The 17262-nt window shown below is 36.4% G+C and overlaps 1 protein-coding gene across 2 annotated transcripts; it reads left to right on the top strand.

Moving 5' to 3' along the window:
- Positions 1-17001, top strand: LOC137809958 (lon protease homolog 2, peroxisomal-like). Of its 2 annotated transcripts, none has more exons than XM_068611026.1 (17): positions 1-601; positions 701-813; positions 898-1006; positions 1311-1480; positions 2113-2204; positions 2687-2866; positions 2950-3033; positions 3606-3733; positions 3910-4111; positions 4203-4409; positions 5379-5509; positions 5935-6148; positions 6892-7194; positions 7613-7807; positions 9074-9319; positions 16202-16303; positions 16541-17001. In XM_068611026.1, exons 1-17 carry the CDS (start codon positions 495-497, stop codon positions 16622-16624), a joined length of 2667 nt encoding a protein of 888 aa, XP_068467127.1. In that variant the 5' UTR covers positions 1-494; the 3' UTR covers positions 16625-17001. The 2 variants fall into 2 exon arrangements, with proteins under 2 accessions (XP_068467127.1, XP_068467128.1); XM_068611027.1 differs by having other exon boundaries at positions 228-601; positions 2124-2204.
- Positions 17002-17262: the final 261 nt, after the last annotated feature.

Genomic DNA, 17262 nt, shown 5'->3' with positions numbered 1-17262 from the left:
TATGAGTTTCAGATTTTTATATCTGAAATGGTGTTGGAAATTAAAATTCAAAACTCATTTATGTTTATTTACAAATCTTGACATATGAAAGATCATTTATGATGGTAAGTTAGTAAGTTTCGACATATTAGTTTTGGATTTGTAAGAATTAGAAAATGGATATTGAGAAAAAATTTGAAATTATTAATGACGGACATTTCACGTCGTGAGTGTGTTTAGTGTCAGTTAAATTGATATGATGCAGGAGAATCACCCTCATATTATGTATGGTGTATGATTGCGATGGCGCCAGAATAGAGAATAGTAATTGAGTTTTGCAGAGAGTGATGATAAGCAGGTTGCAGTAGCAAGCAGTGAGTTAAGAATATAGGTCGAAAGCGCGTTGGGGTTTAATTGGATTTCATTGCACAGACCCACTAATTTCCACGTCATAGTTCAGTTAAGCTAAGACTAAACCAAACGGAACCACATATTCACTTCTCTCTCTTTCTCTCATGGCGGAATCGATTGAACTTCCGAGTCGGTTAGCAATCCTTCCATTCAGGAACAAAGTCCTTTTGCCTGGCGCCATCATTCGTATTTATTGCACTTCTCCCACAAGGTTCGTCAACCACAATCCCTTTCAATTCTTACAACACTGCTAAATTCAAAAACCACATGCACCTACGTCCCTCTTTCCTTAATGAATCAATGAATGCAGTGTGAAGTTGGTGGAGCAAGAACTTTGGCAGCGAGAAGACAAGGGCTTGATTGGCATCTTACCGGTACGTGATGCTGCTCAACTTAAGACAGCGGCTCCTGTTGTACCCCACGGTGATGAACTCATCTCTAATTTTGCCTTTTTTTAAGATAAAAAGTGGTTTCCAATATTGTTATTTTGTGTTCTCTTCCTTGTAGGGGTAGGTACTGATTCTCTAGACAAAAGCTCAAAAGTGCAAGGCGGTTCGCCAAATTCTCATGAGCTTGATGCGAATAGTCAGCATGATGTTGTTCATTGGCATAAGAGGTATGGCTCGGGGAACATCTTTTGTGTCACATTAAGAATCAATCACATAACATAATTCATCAGGCCATCTGCAGGAAGTTTTCTCACCCACCAAAATATTTTCTTCTAATGAACTTTGATTTAGTTTGCTGTTTCTTTTCTGCTAAATTGACTGTCCCTCTTTCGGATTTCTACATTCATCTTTTCGCATCACACCTTCCTCAATTTTGTTATGCTGCGAAGTGGATAAGTTATCTCGTGGCTTTTTTTTGAAAAAAAAAAAATGATCAGATGGAGGTGGGTTTTAATTGACATTCAATTCCAGGGGGGTAGCTGCTCGAGCACTACACTTATCTAGGGGAGTGGAGAAACCAAGTGGAAGAGTCACATATATTGTTGTTCTTGAAGGTCTATGCAGGTTTAGTGTCCAGGAACTAAGCATGAGAGGAACATACCATACTGCAAGGATCTCATCCCTAGAGATGACCAGGACTGGTAACTCAATCATGTTTCCCTTAACGTGATTTTTTATTTAGGAAATTCATATCTTTATTTTGTGTACGTTACTTTCACACTTCATTCTGTTTTTTTCGGAAAACAATTATAATAATGATAATAATTATCACAATTATAATTAAACAACGGATACATTTAGTAATATGTTCCACTAGTGAAAAATTACGTTATCACTTGGGATCAATTTCTTCATCTTACTAGATGTAAATATTCTGAGCAACTTTTTCTATCTGCTTGCTATGAATTCATAGATCATTAACGCTGTCAATTATTAGCATACTAGCTCAAATCCGTTATTCTATATGAGAAGCTAATAAGTGTTCATTGCAATCTGAGAAAAGTTTAATGTATTTGACACAACAATCTGCTTATTTAAAGATGTTAAAGATAAGATTTTATGACAGTAATATTCAATGTTTCAATAACATACCTTCCAATGATCAATCACTACTATTTTATAAACAATGAGAGGTGGGGCCACATGATTTTAAACGTCTTCAAGTAGTTTTATTCTTTTGATCTCCTTATTTTCATTTCAACATTCTTTATCATTTCAGAAACTTAGTTCTTATCTTTGAAGATGCTGAGTTACTTCTATTTTTCTAATCTAGAGATGGAACAGGTGGAGCAAGACCCGGATTTTATAATGTTATCTCGGCAATTTAAAGCAACAGCCACAGAGCTTATTTCTGTTCTGGAGCAGGTAAAAGCTTGTGACAATATAACATTAAAACGTCTTCAACTAACATAATAACATAGATGTGGAAGGGAATTATTGTGCTAATAAATTGGCCTCCCTTGGCATTGCTAATAAGTTAGATTTTAGCTGGTATAGTATATGCATTCATGCATTACTCTTGACTTTTTCATAATAGGTTTCAACTCCCAATGTTTCGCTTAAAATAATTTTTTTAGATGGAAATGTTGTTTGAGCATTGATCTATTAAATCCCCTGGCATGCTGGAATAGATGGTTGAAGAATATCATTTGATCGCATGATTGCACAAAGTATTCTTCAATATATGAAATGTTGCCTATGGACATTTGCCTTCATAGTCTAATTGGTTAGTGTGAATGAACTATCATGTTACAGTTATATATTCTTATTATTAATGATATCATGGACATGTAACAATTTCCTTGTTGTATGAGCATTAGTAGCTTATTTTTTATTCTTGTATACAGAAACAAAAAACTGGTGGGAGGACAAAAGTTCTTTTGGAAACAGTTCCAGTGCACAAGTTGGCTGATATATTTGTTGCTAGCTTTGAGATAAGTTTTGAAGAACAGCTATCAATGTTGGATTCTGTTGACCCTAAAGTCAGGCTTTCAAAAGCGACAGAATTGGTTGATAGGCACTTACAGGTAAGTATTAGTGTTACTGATGCATCCTTCTGTTTTGATTTCCTATTATTTATCTTTGATTCCACTACTGTCCACGAATGCAGTCAATACGTGTAGCAGAGAAAATTACACAAAAGGTTGAAGGACAATTGTCAAAATCTCAAAAGGAATTTCTCCTTCGACAGCAGGTTAGGTTTAATTTTCAATTCAAAAGTTTGTTATTAGAATAACACCTCCTCACATGAGGACTGAATATATTGTGGGTGAGTCTAGATAAATATCATCATGGAAAGTGGGTTTTAATGAAGTCTATCTCAACCTCATAAGACCAACTTGTAAGGTGAGGTTTGCACTTACTTATATAGTATAATTTGACTATATCTTTAGTCAATGTGTGATATCTCATAAGAACTTTGATGTAAGTTTGGTTGAAATAAGCAGTGTGTCTTTGTGGCAAATGGTTATTTATTGCTGTACCTTCTGAATTTTCATGGTCTAAGGATTTACAGGACAGAATCAAAACTTTGTTGGCTTTTAAGGGTGGAAAAATACATATTAAAGAGCGTTTTTAGTTTTGATTATAGAAGCAGCGTGTAATTGGTGAAATATTACTATTATGCCAAGAATTTGATAAGGTTTGGACTCTTAGAAAGTTCAACTGCAGAGGAACATTTTACTTCTGTTTCTATGTATTGTCTTGTATGGCTATTTATCTAATAGGAGTTTTTTTGTATTCCTTTCTATGTATAATATATGTTAGATGAGGGCTATAAAAGAGGAGCTCGGTGATGATGATGATGATGAAGATGACCTTGCTGCCCTGGAAAGAAAGATGCAAAGTGCAGGAATGCCACAGAATGTATGGAAGCATGTTCAGAGAGAGTTAAGGTGCTTTTTTGTCAACATAGCCATATACATGCCAATGACTGGTCTTTCAGACTGGTCTTTCAGAGGGAATTTCTTGCCATAAATTTCAATAAAAATGAAATTTGTATATTATCAAAATACAAGCCACTTTACTAATTAGTGGAGGCAATCAATTAATTTTACTCTAATTCTCCCAGGAGACTTAAAAAAATGCAGCCTCAGCAGCCTGGGTATAACAGTTCACGGGCTTATCTGGATCTTCTTGCTGATTTGCCATGGCAGAAGACCAGCAAAGAGCTTGAACTGGACTTAAAAGCTGCACAGGAGCGGCTGGACAATGATCACTATGGTTTAGTGAAGGTCAAGCAACGGATAATTGAATACTTGGCTGTTCGCAAGGTTTTCAAATCCCTGTTATTGTGCCTCCCAGTAAATATATGGTAGTCTGCATCTTAATGTGTATCTGATATTAAATGTATGTGCATTGCAGCTTAAGCCAGATGCAAGGGGTCCAATATTGTGCTTTGTTGGACCACCGGGTGTTGGGAAGACATCATTGGCATCTTCTATTGCTGCTGCTCTGGACAGAAAATTTGTACGCATATCCCTTGGTGGAGTCAAGGATGAGGCTGATATTAGAGGACACAGGAGAACATACATCGGAAGCATGCCTGGGAGGCTTATAGATGGACTGAAGGTTCAGAATCCAACTTAGATATTGAAAACTACCTGATTCTTACAAAATTTGCAAATAATTGTAGGCTTTATTATACATGGACTGCTAGCTCTTTCTTCTTATATGTTATTATTTTCCATTTGATAGTCCTAGTCAATAGACTAGAGCTGAGTGAATAGGAAGCAGAGAGACAAACTCTAGATTCAGAGTGTTTGTGCATTACAGTGATAAGGAGAATGCTGATTGATTTACAATACAAATTCTAAATTCTAGGTTCTAAATAATTGTGCAGTACACAAAGAAGGAAGTGTCCCTGAGTGAAAGCAGGAGGTGCTATGATAGGACGAGGGTATTATGTGGTGCCCAAGTTCCACATCGAGTAGTATGGGATGCTTGGTGGAGTATTTAACTGTTTGACTCAACTCCCTTAATGGCTATCTTTTTTAGGGTGGGTTCTCCGAATGCTTGGGTACTTATCATACTCTAATAAGGAAAGGCCTGCAGAGTGGAGATTTCAAAAGGATAGAAGAAAATTGTCTTCAGATGGATAGAAAAATGTTCAAAAGGATAGGAAAAACATAGCTTCAGATGGATAACAAAATGTTCAAAAGGATAGGAGAAACTTAGCTTCAGATGGATAGTAAAATGTTCAAAAGGATTTTAAGAATTAGTTTTGTTACGCGTGCTAACATAAAAGTTTGCTAATTCTAGTTATCATATACTATGGATGGAAAATAAAAATGAAGATACAGATGGTGGAGAATTCATCTCATGCCTTAATATATATATTATTTGGTAAATAGTAAGTATTGTAAAAGAACAGGTAGGCTTTATCTTTTCTTTTCTATACACACGGTAACACATGCTTGAAGTTTACAAGGTCATGCAATAAGATTGGACTAGACAAATAAAATCTCATGATACATGTTTGTTCTGCTTTTCTTTGGGATCTGATTTAGATTGAAAGTTGCTTTTGTATTTGACCTATAGAGAGTAGCAGTTTGCAATCCTGTCATGTTGCTTGATGAAATTGACAAGACAGGGTCTGATGTTCGCGGAGATCCAGCTTCTGCATTGCTAGAGGTTCTTGATCCAGAACAAAACAAAACATTCAATGATCAGTATCCTGTACTCTTCATAATGACTTTTCCTTATCTTGGTTTATAAATTTTGATATTTTATGTTGGTGTATTTTTAAGATGCAGAATCATTTCAGTGTTTTCTTCTTCTTCACATATGATACGAGAATAGTATCTATTTTCTGAAGTAACAGAAGGTATTTTGCATTTTTACTAGCAAGCTGACAGTCCAAAATGTCAGTCACTCAATCTCGTACATTGCACATACAAGTATTTTCGTTAGATTATTTTGAACGATGAATTGGTGCTAATATCAGTAAACAGTTTTTGTAAGGAAATCATGTTAATATTCTTTATACCTGGTATATCCTTCATTTCACCGGAACTAGTTCATTTTTGTTGTTACTGCTTTATTTTCTTCTATTCCAATAAATAAATAATCCAAAGTTGTTCCTTAAGTTGGCTAGTTATTTGAATGTTCCATTTGATCTATCCAAGGTCATTTTTGTGGCTACAGCAAATAGAGCACATCCTATTCCTCCACCTCTGCTTGACAGGATGGAGGTCATTGAGCTTCCTGGATATACACCTGAGGAAAAGCTCAAAATAGCCATGAAGCATTTGATTCCAAGAGTTTTGGATCAGCATGGTTTGAGTTCTGAGTTTCTTCAGATTCCAGAGGTACTGAAGTTTTTTCTTGAGCAGTGAAAAGTTTGTTTTCATTCTGTTGAAGTGAAAGTAGTTTGGGTGACATTAGATTTAGAGATATAGATGTAGTTTTCTGATCTGTTATTCTCAAGAGAAATATCACTGAAATAAGTGATATAGAGAGAATTTATGAGGGGTTACAAACCCTAAGCTCTAACTATCTCTAAGTTAGAGAGTGCTACAGAATGAAAAGAGCCTACCAACTACAGCTTAACAGAGAGTAAACCTAAAAGAAAAGGGAAAAATAATACAGAGTAAAAGTAGACTCTAGTACATCTTCTTTATTAAACCAAAAGCCTTTAAAAAAACAAACAATATTCTTTGTCCAATCTTTCAATGAAGGGAAATTGGAAATACATAACATATTAATTTACCTGAAATGTGTCCAGAAATTCTATGTGTTAGCTATCCATTCTGGCATCTCTCTTTTCCCAGTTTGCGTAGTATTTTTTTTATTTTTATCAAACTCATGTTAGGGATCACAGTGAAACCTGACATAATGCTTTCTATGTTTTCCACCTTCATAAAAACTTTGTTTGGTGTGCATTAAAAGTCCTTTCTTAGTAATCCTTAGTGTTGCTTGCTATTCTACTAATAAAACTATAGAAAAGATGTAAAGCATACTGTATAGTCACATCGAAATAACCTGTACTGATTGTTATTTTTAGAAAGAATATTTGTGGTGTTGATTCCTGAGTAGAATATTTTTGACGCAGGGAATGGTGGAACTTGTTATTCAGAGATATACTAGGGAAGCTGGTGTACGCAATTTGGAAAGGAGTCTTGCTTCCCTGGCTCGTGCTGCTGCAGTAAGAGTAGCAGAGCAAGACCACGTAGTTCCATTAAGCAAAGGGGTTGAGGGACTTTCTACCCCACTTCTGGAAAGTAAACTTGCTGATGCTGCTGAGGTTGAACTGGAAGTGATACCCATGGGTGTCAACAATCGTGACATTTCAAACACATTCAGGATCATCTCTCCATTGGTTGTTGATGAAGCTATGCTTGAAAAAGTTCTAGGGGTAACTGCTTGGCAAATTTGTGTGTTTGCATTTGAAGTTTCAAATATTATCCCTCCCCTCAAAAGGAAAACAAATATGGGATTAAACTATATAGAAATATTTGTCTGTCCCTCAGCAACTGGAATCTAATGCTCTCATAGCTTGCCGTATAATTCTGTATTGTATCTCAGGAAATAGTGTTTCAAGTGCAAACAAGTCTGTATGTGTAGTATATAATATAGTCCCTTGGCCCCTGTGAATGCAGTGAGCAATATGTTAAAGTTCACTCAAGTTATAAGCTCAAATATAATACATGAATGAGTACCTTGTGTATGAATTCATCTTGACAGTGATTTTATATAAACAAATCTTCAATGGAATTTAATTTGACAATCTGGTTAAACGAGAGAAGTGCCTTATTTGTTGTTGTCAACTACAGCCTCCAAAGTTTGATGGAAGGGAAGCAGCAGACCGTGTAGCTACCCCTGGGGCTTCTGTTGGGCTGGTTTGGACTACTTTTGGTGGGGAAGTTCAGTTTGTGGAGGCTACAACAATGGTCGGCAAGGGTGAATTGCATCTTACTGGACAACTGGGTGATGTGATCAAAGAATCAGCTCAGATAGCACTAACATGGGTAACCGACCAGATCTACTTTAGCTTTAACCCACTTTTATCTTGATTTATTGATTGAATTGTTTTCCTTTATGTTCCCTTCAAATATATTTCCTGTTACTTGTAATAAACTAATAGTCACATGCATGTGCCTAAGTGCATTTTTGCCATTATCCTGCTTTCCTTATTGTTAAGTTTTGGTATGTTATTGTTGTTCCTTCCATTGCTAAACACTAATGTAATGACTGACACTACTAAGATTTTCAAAAAGGAAAGGAAGGAATACCAAGAAAATATAAGACATCCTCTCCTTGAATGGAGCATGTAACTAAATCTTACCCATCCATAATCAAAAATTTTTATGTCTGCCAAATAAATTTAAATAAAAATATAAAATAATAGATCTTGGTTACGTAGATTATCAGTTAGGATTGGTTTCATATGCCCTTATCATCTATCTCGTGGCAATGGCTTCTGTATTTCTTATTATATTATGATGATTTGTTTTCCTATTTAATTAGGACGGTGATATAGTATTAGAATATATAAAGGTCAGTACTTATGTCTTCTGTATTCTGTAACACATACAACAAATCTTACGCATTAAGTTAATATCAATTTCAAAGATTTTAGCCTTGATTTTCTCCTTTCTCTATACCTAAAAAGCCTTACAATTTCAAAATGTGCTAAACACCACATATGACTTTCAAAACTATAAATTTCATGTCATATAAACATGTCTTAGAACAGAAATATCCCTCAACCAATCTTTTTGCTGTAACCTAATAGTAGAATGAATAACAAATCCAAGATTCACCACTGACACCAAAATTTTGTTCCAGATGCAAATCAAATAAATATTACTACAACAACAACAATCAAAATATCCCTATCCCACAAGGTGAATAGATATTATAAACCCAAGTCAAATTAAATTAGTTTGCATGCTCCTTGTTTGTTAAGGTAGTAGTATCTCTACATTATTTTTACTGGTTTATTGATGTAAGGGCTAAGGATTTTTTAAATCTATAGGGCATCATGTGTTTTAAATTGTCTAAGTATTGCTTCAACTGCACCTTTTGTTTCATTTGCGAGCAGCAAGGTGGTTTAGGTTGCAAAAAATAATTATTAGGATAAATTCAGTCTGCATGAAATGAGTTCTACTATTCAGTGGGTAGCTCAAGTTTGAATGCATTTAGCAATTGCCATCTCACTATTACATATGCATGGCAGTTGCTGCCTGTATCATTTCAAGACTCATTTCATTGACTGACTGATTGGTTTATAGGTAAGGGCAAGAGCAGCTGAACTTAGGCTAGCTGCTGCAGAGGGTATTAGTCTGTTGGAAGGCCGAGATATACACATACATTTTCCTGCAGGTGCTGTACCAAAAGATGGGCCTTCAGCTGGAGTGACTTTGGTAACAGCATTGGTATCACTTTTCAGTCAGAAAAGAGTGAGATCAGATACTGCTATGACTGGGGAGATGACGTTGAGAGGTCTTGTACTACCTGTTGGTGGTATCAAGGATAAGGTAAATTTCTTATGTTTTGTGACTAGTATAAACTTTATATTAGATGCCAATGATTCAATATCAATGATAATGACACAAGGATAATTGTGAATGTATGATTTATTCTAATTTATGAGCACAGCTACAAAATCATTAGTAGAGCTCTTCCTTGTGGAATTGGATTAAGCTAGCTTAAATATATCCCATTGTTATTAGATAGATTAAATTAATTAGCAAGTTCATGAGTTATTTAGGAAATTTTAAATTGGTATTTTTACCTGTTTAGTAAGCTAAGCAATTTTTGTGGTCTGAACTGTATATCTTAAATACTAATGAGAATATGGATCAACCTGTTTGGAAGTTAGCTAGTAATGGTGCTTTGACTTTTAAGGAAGCACATTTGTACGTTAAAGAAAACCCACCTGATGGTGCATGGTATAAACCTCTTTGATCTTCATGTATTCCCACTTCTCGATCCTTCTTGGTATGGTGTTTACCCCATAATTGTCTTCCCGTTAATGAGAACCTATGGCGGCAAGGGTGTATTGTGAACTCAAACTGTAGTTTGTGTGCATGTGCCAAAGAAACCTCCAATCACTTATTTCTTAATTGTCGTTGCCACTATGCTCTAGAATTGGGTGCTAGAGATTTGTCCTTCTGCTCTACATATATCATCCGTTTTGTCTTTGATTTCTATTATACTTTTCAGAATCAGATGGTTGATGTTGTTGCTTCTACCTTTACCTATGTTATTTGTTACATCCAAAGGATGTGTAATGGTCCTTGGTTTGTATTAAAGGAAAAGAAAGAATAGGGTAAATCCCTTGTGTATATTGAACACATAGGGTTATGTTTATATAGGAAAAAGAAACATATGGGCTAAGCCCATTACATAAATATGAGATATCTAACAATATCTATAATATCTCATAATATCAAATAATATCTAATTATATCTAATAATATCTAACACTCCCCCTCAAGCTGGTGCATATAGATCATATGTACCCAGCTTGTTACAAATGTAATCAATCCTAGGTCCTCGTAAGGGTTTAGTAAAAATATCTGCTAATTGATTATTTGAATTAACAAACTCAGTCTTGATATCTCCTGATATAATCTTTTCTCGAATGAAATGACAATCAATCTCAATATGTTTTGTCCTTTCATGAAAAACTGGATTTGAGCTAATATGAAGAGCAGCCTGATTATCACATATCAGTGTCATTTGACTAACCTCTCCAAATTGCAATTCTTTAAGTAACTGTTTAAGCCCAAATAAGCTCACAAGTAGCCGAGGCCATAGCTCTATATTCTGCTTCTGCACTAGATCTTGCCACAACACTTTGTTTCTTGCTCTTCCAAGAGATCAAGTTATCACCAATGGAGACACAATAACCAGAAGTTGACCTTCTATCAGATGGAGATCCTGCCCAATCAGCATCTGAATAACAAACGACTTTAGTATGGTTATTATGACCATATAACAAACCTTTTCCAGGAGAGCCTTTAATGTACTTCACTATACGAATGACTGCATTCCAATGATCTTCACATGGAGAATTAAGAAATTGACTCACCACACTGACTGCAAAGGAAATATCAGGACGAGTAACAGTGAGATAGTTCAATCTTCCAACTAATCTCCTGTACTTCTCAGGATCTGAAAGAGGCTCCCCCTGATTGGGTAGAAGCTTGACGTTGGGATCCATGGGAGTATCAACAGATTTCGAATTCATCAACCCAATTTCCTCCAAAATATCTAATGCGTATTTTCTTTGAGAGATAACAATACCAGTATTGGATTGTGCTACCTCAATCCCCAAGAAATATCTGAGTTTGCCAAGATCTTTGGTCTGAAAGTGTTGACAAAGGTGTTGTTTTACTTGTGAGATGCCATGGTGATCACTGCCTGTAAGAACAATGTCATCAACATATACTACAAGATAGATACACCCAGCACTCGAGTGACGATAAAAAACTGAATGATCGCCTTCACTGCGAGTCATACCAAATTGTTGAACAACATTGCTAAATTTTCCAAACCAAGCCCTAGGAGACTGCTTGAGGCCATATAAGGATTTGCGAAGACGACATACCAATCCAGAAGACTCCCCCTGAGCAACAAAACCGGGAGGTTGCTCCATATAAATTTCTTCCTGCAAATCCCCATTAAGAAAAGCATTTTTAACATCCAGTTGATAAAGAGGCCATTGTTGAAGAGCAGCCATAGCTATGAATAAGCGAACAAAGGCCATCTTTGCTACTGGAGAAAAAGTATCACCATAGTCTAAACCAAAAATTTGGGTATAACCCTTAGCCACAAGACGAGCTTTGAGACGATCAATAGTACCATCAGGACCAACTTTGATAGCAAAAATCCACCTGCAACCAACAACAGATTTCCTAGATGGTAAAGGAACAAGTTCCCAAGTTCCATTATTCTGAAGCGCATTCATTTCATCAAGCATGGCCTGACGCCAACCAGGATGGGCTAAGGCATCACCTACAGATTTTGGAATGGATACAGAAGAAATAGACGAAAGGCAGGTATAAAAGGGTTGAGATAGTCTATGGTAACTCAAAGCAGTATAATGTGGAGAGGGATTACGAGTAGAACGTATACCTTTACGGATAGCAATAGGAAGATCAGGTTCAACAGTCGGAGGTTCAACTATAGGAGCCGGAGGGGGATGAGGTGTTGGCACCAGAATAGAGTCTGCTGATGGACGATGAGACGGTTGACGACGACTATACACCTGAAGAGTTGGCGGCGGTGGTGAATTGTTAGGTGCACTAGGCACAACAAGAGGAATATTAACTTGATTAGATGAAGAAATTGAAGGAGAAGGACAAGACTTAAAGTAAAGGGAAGATTCACTGAAGGTGACATCTGCTGAAATAAAATAACGGTTTAAAGACGGTGAGAAACATTTATATCCTTTTTGTGATCTAGTGAACCCTAAAAAGACACATTTGTGTGACTTAGGAGATAATTTATCAAGACCAGGACTAAAATTATGAACAAAACATGTGGACCCAAAAACTTTGGGAGGTAAAGAGTGGAGAGGGTCATGTGGAAATAAAATAGAATGAGGAATTTTGTTATCTAAAACTGAAGATGGCATGCGATTAATGAGATAACATGCACTAAGAACAGCATCACCCCAAAAACGCTGAGGAACATCACCATGGATTAAAATAGTACGAGTTGTTTCAACAAGATGTCTATTCTTGCGCTCAGCTACCCCATTTTGTTGAGGTGTATAAGCACATGGAGTTTGATGAAGAATACCATGAGAAGCCATAAAATTTTTAAAAGAATGAGAAAGATACTCACGTCCATTATCACTGCGCAAAATTCGGATGGAAATTCCAAATTGATTTTTAATTTCATTGTAAAATATTTGAAATATAGAAAACAACTCTGAACGGTTTTTCATTAAAAATACCCAAGTACATCTTGAATAATCATCAATAAAAGTAACAAAATACTGAAATCCTAAATTAGACTTAATACGACTTGGTCCCCAAATGTCAGAGTGAACTAAGGCAAAAGGAGATGAAGCACGTTGTGAGACACTACGAGGAAAAGAACTACGAATGTGTTTCCCTAACTGACACGACTCACACGATAAAGTAGACACATTAGACAAACTTGGAACAAGCTGTTGCATCTTGGCAAGACTAGGATGACCCAACCGAGCATGAATGAGAGATGGAGAATCCATAATTGCACCAACATGTGCAGAGATCTGTAGTTGATAAAGTCCATGAGACTCACATCCGGTGCCAATCATCCGTCCCGAACTCCGGTCCTGTAAAGTAACAGAATCTTTGGTAAAAGAAATAACACAGTCAAGGGAACGAGTGAGACGACTAATGGATAATAAGTTAAATGGAGACCCAGGGACATAAAGAACATTATCAATAGATAAAGATGAAAAAAGATTAATAGTACCAACACCATGTGATGGTACCCTATATCCATTGGCCATGGTAACTGAAGGTAAATAACCCGTAGTAGATAGGGAAGAGAAAAAAGATTTATTACCAGTAATGTGATCAGTGGCACCTGAATCTAGAACCCAAGGGCCATGGGAAGTGGAGTGAGTGAGGCCAACAAAAGATGTACCTGAATGTGCAACAGAAGCCGTGGAACTAGGGTTCTGACGATCCTCATACCATTTAAGAAATTCATTGAAAATAGAAGGCTGGCTTGGGGTATCAATTGAAGTATGGTCCATGGTAGAAGGTTGCACAGGGGCAATTTGAGCAACCGCAACAGATCTAGGAGGACGACCATGTAAGGCATAACATCTGTCAATTTTGTGGCCAAGTTTGCCACAATGGTCACACTTGTGACGCCCTTTGCCCGGCTTGTGAGGGCGAGTACGATCATTATGCTGAGATACTAAAGCAGAAGAGTCATCAACATGAGACGTTATATCAGCGGTGTGTTTACCTGGCACGCGCAAAAGGGTAGAACAAGTGGAAGTAAAATTGGGCACAATAGGAGATCCCAAAATTTGATCACGAACGTGAGAATAATCATCAGGAAGACCATGTAAACCCAATAACATGAAGAACTTGGATCTTTGTTCTAGTTCTTGAGAAGGAGTAGAGGCAGGAGGTAATAACTCATTAAAATCATGAAGAAGAGCATGAAGTTTACCTAGATATTCTGCCATTGTACCATAAGACGTTTGGGAGCAACAATTGTGAGAAGATTTTGACACACACCATAAAGACGTTGAGTATCATTGGTGTATAATAATTTTGCTTGTTCCCAAACTTCTGAACATGTTTCATAGGTACGAAAAATTTGTTTTAAAGACGAGTGAATGGTCGATTTGATAACAATGCATAATTGAGCATCAATTTTTGACCAACGAACAACCTCATTTTCAGCAAGAGTAGGATGAGTAAGATGATCAACATAACCTTGACTCTTAAGCCATAATTTAATATCTGATGCCCAAGTGTCATAATTGGTTCCATCCAATTTGTCAATGGAAAGATGAACATTGACGTAATTAGTATAAATAGATGAATCCGGCATAATGACTAAAGAAGAAGCCATAGTGGCAGCGGAAGCGGAAGAAGCCATAAAAGATAAGGACAAATCCAGTCACCGGTTAATTGGCGGGAGCAACACAGATGAAGGCTCCGACAGCGATTCCGGCGAGATTCCGGCGGCGTCTCCGGCGAAGGTCCGGCGAAGTTTCGGTGAAGGTCCGGCGGAGGTCCGGTGAAGGTCCGGCGAAGGTCCGGTGAAGGTCCGGCGAAGGTCCGGTGAAGGTCCGGCGAAGGTCCGGCGAAGATCCGGCGAAGGTCCGGCGAGACAGTGGGGGTGGTGGCTGGAAAATTCCAGTGAATAGTGGATTCACCAATAAAAATTGAACCCTAAACCCTAAACTCTAACCTTATGCTCTGATACCATATTAAAGGAAAAGAAAGAATAGGGTAAATTCCTTGTGTATATTGAACACATAGGGTTATGTTTATATAGGAAAAAGAAACATATGGGCTAAGCCCATTACATAAATATGAGATATCTAACAATATCTATAATATCTCATAATATCAAATAATATCTAATTATATCTAATAATATCTAACAGTTTGATAATAGGATGTTACACATTAGTCAAGTAATTACAATAAGAAAAGAACTGGCAGAAGCCATAGAACCAATAAGAAAAGAACTGGCAGAAGCCACGAAAAGAAAACTGATCAACTAGCTCTGGATACCAATGTTATGTTAAAACTAAAAATTGTATTTCTTTACTAAAAAGTGAAGCTCTTTATAAAGCCCATACATATATGGGTAGAGGAGCACAGAAAAGGAAAGACAATGGTAGCAATTGTGAAAATAGAAAACAGAGGGAATAACCTCTCCAACACACACACATATATAAGCTAAGCTTGTGGGGAGGACCCAAGTGTGGTTCCCCCAAAACCCATTTGGAGTTTTAACTAAAACTAAGTCTCGGACTAGAATTAGTTCCATAATTGTTTAAAATAGCTGAAGCTTGTGTAGATTTTTCAGGATCCCACCAAGGAGTCAAACGCTCTAACTCCAATTGTTACCAAAAAAAACCAATTAAGTCTTTTTACTCTTCAACTTTTGAAAACTCTTAGAACCGGTTTTTTCCAGCAGACTATGAAGTTGGACTGAACATATTCAAATTTTTAAGTATGGAGACCTATTTGAAAATTCTCAAAAGTTTAAAGATAAATTTATTAGGTTAAGTTAATCAGAAAGTCTATAACACTAATTAAGAATTTTCAAATTGGTCCTATGCTTTATAGTGTGTTTGGTTCCATATCTGTCTAGTACCAATATCACGTGCAATGCAGAAGTTACTATTTATTGCTTCTGAATTTCTTGCCAAATACACATATCTTGGGCTAGGAAACATGAAGCCAAACTTTCGTTTATAAGTTCAGGGAGCCAATAACAAATTTTCAAAGCATAAGGACTCAATATTCACAATTTTCTTAATAGTTCAATCAGCTTCTAATTAATTTTAACTTATCCTTTACTTGTTTGAGTTCAACAGAAATTTCTCTGGAGGAAAAAGTTAATAAATTTGTATGTCTAGGCCTTGTTTGGGATAGACAAATGAATGACTTTCGTACTTAAGGAACTACAACAATTTTAAAGATGAATAATGCCCACAAGATGAACATCGAGGGAAGGTTTTAAACTTTTAATGCAAACAAAAAAGAATTGGAAATTTATGAACTTTGATTGTCACTTTGAATCGTATTACACTGCAAAAGGTCATGCTACTGAGCAGTTATTTTTACTGGCTTGACCATTGATCAAACAATCCGTATAAACATCCAAGGCCTAAAAACATGTGGCATAATCTGATTCATGTGTATCTTTCGCAGATATTAGCTGCACATCGATATGGTATTAAGAGAGTCATTCTGCCTGAAAGGAACCTGAAGGACTTGGTTGAAGTACCCTCATCAGTACTGGCTAATTTGGAGGTAGCTTTGTTTCCTTCTATTCCAGCTTGTTTGCAGAATTTTCTAGGAGTTTTGTTTCCAGCACAGTTTTTTCTAAGACTTATATTCAGCCTCAAAATATTATCAATGTTTTACTTGTCCAGTCTTATTACATAGAGTACATTTTAAAGACACCATGGCCTGCGTATTTTTATGCTCCACATTGTCTGTATATCACTGAATGAAACACAAAGTTTCCTTTTTTATTATCCTAAACAGATATTGCCTGCAAAACGTATGGAAGAGGTGCTAGAGCATGCTTTGGACGGTGGGTGCCCTTGGAGACAAGGCTCAAAGTTGTAACATCATCCTTGACTTGCACCTTATGTGGCAACCACTGGTGGCTTATGTATTCATTTAACGTCTGACCCCATCCTGATATATATTGTTGCAACATTGGAGGGTGAACACTTATCTGTTCAACTGCTGGTTATTAGCACGACACAAGAAATTCACAATTATTGAAGGGAGTTGAAATCTGCGTGTATTCTTGAGACTCCACTCTCCACAATCCTCAGTAAGTAATTTTTTTGCTTTGGAACAGCTGTACTTGTTCAAGCTCAGCAAATGTGTTTCTCATTCTCCCCCTTTAGCACTCATGTCACTATAATCCTATTGTGCATAAACCATTATACATCTGTTTATATCAATCAGTCAATGGAGAAGCTTTTCTGTCTTCATATTTTTTCCGTGTCCTTGAATGGGTAAAATTGGATGACATTTTTTTCTATTTTTTTATTTCTTTTTCTTTTCTTATTGATCTCTTTCCAAATTTGTCCTTGCCCTAAAACAGGAGTTACAGAGTGAACCTTTAGAATTTGGTTTTTGGTTCACCGGTCACCATTCTTTCACCTGTTACTTTCACCTATATATTTGGAAATAATATATATATTTTTTAATTCTATTTAAAGTTATATATCAATCATTGTAGGAAATAATAT

The sequence above is a fragment of the Phaseolus vulgaris genome, chromosome 2, assembly GCF_000499845.2.
Source record: "Phaseolus vulgaris cultivar G19833 chromosome 2, P. vulgaris v2.0, whole genome shotgun sequence".
In the NCBI taxonomy this organism is placed as follows: domain Eukaryota; kingdom Viridiplantae; phylum Streptophyta; class Magnoliopsida; order Fabales; family Fabaceae; genus Phaseolus; species Phaseolus vulgaris.
This window is presented reverse-complemented; position numbering and strand designations above follow the sequence as displayed.

Coding starts and splice junctions, on each gene's coding strand:
- LOC137809958 (XM_068611026.1), top strand. CDS start 495: ATGGCGGAATCGATTGAACTTCCGAGTCGGTTAGCAATCCTTCCATTC. Junction 1,481..2,112: donor CCTAGAGATGACCAGGACTG/GTAACTCAATCA, acceptor TTTCTAATCTAG/AGATGGAACAGGTGGAGCAA. Junction 4,410..5,378: donor GGCTTATAGATGGACTGAAG/GTTCAGAATCCA, acceptor TTTGACCTATAG/AGAGTAGCAGTTTGCAATCC.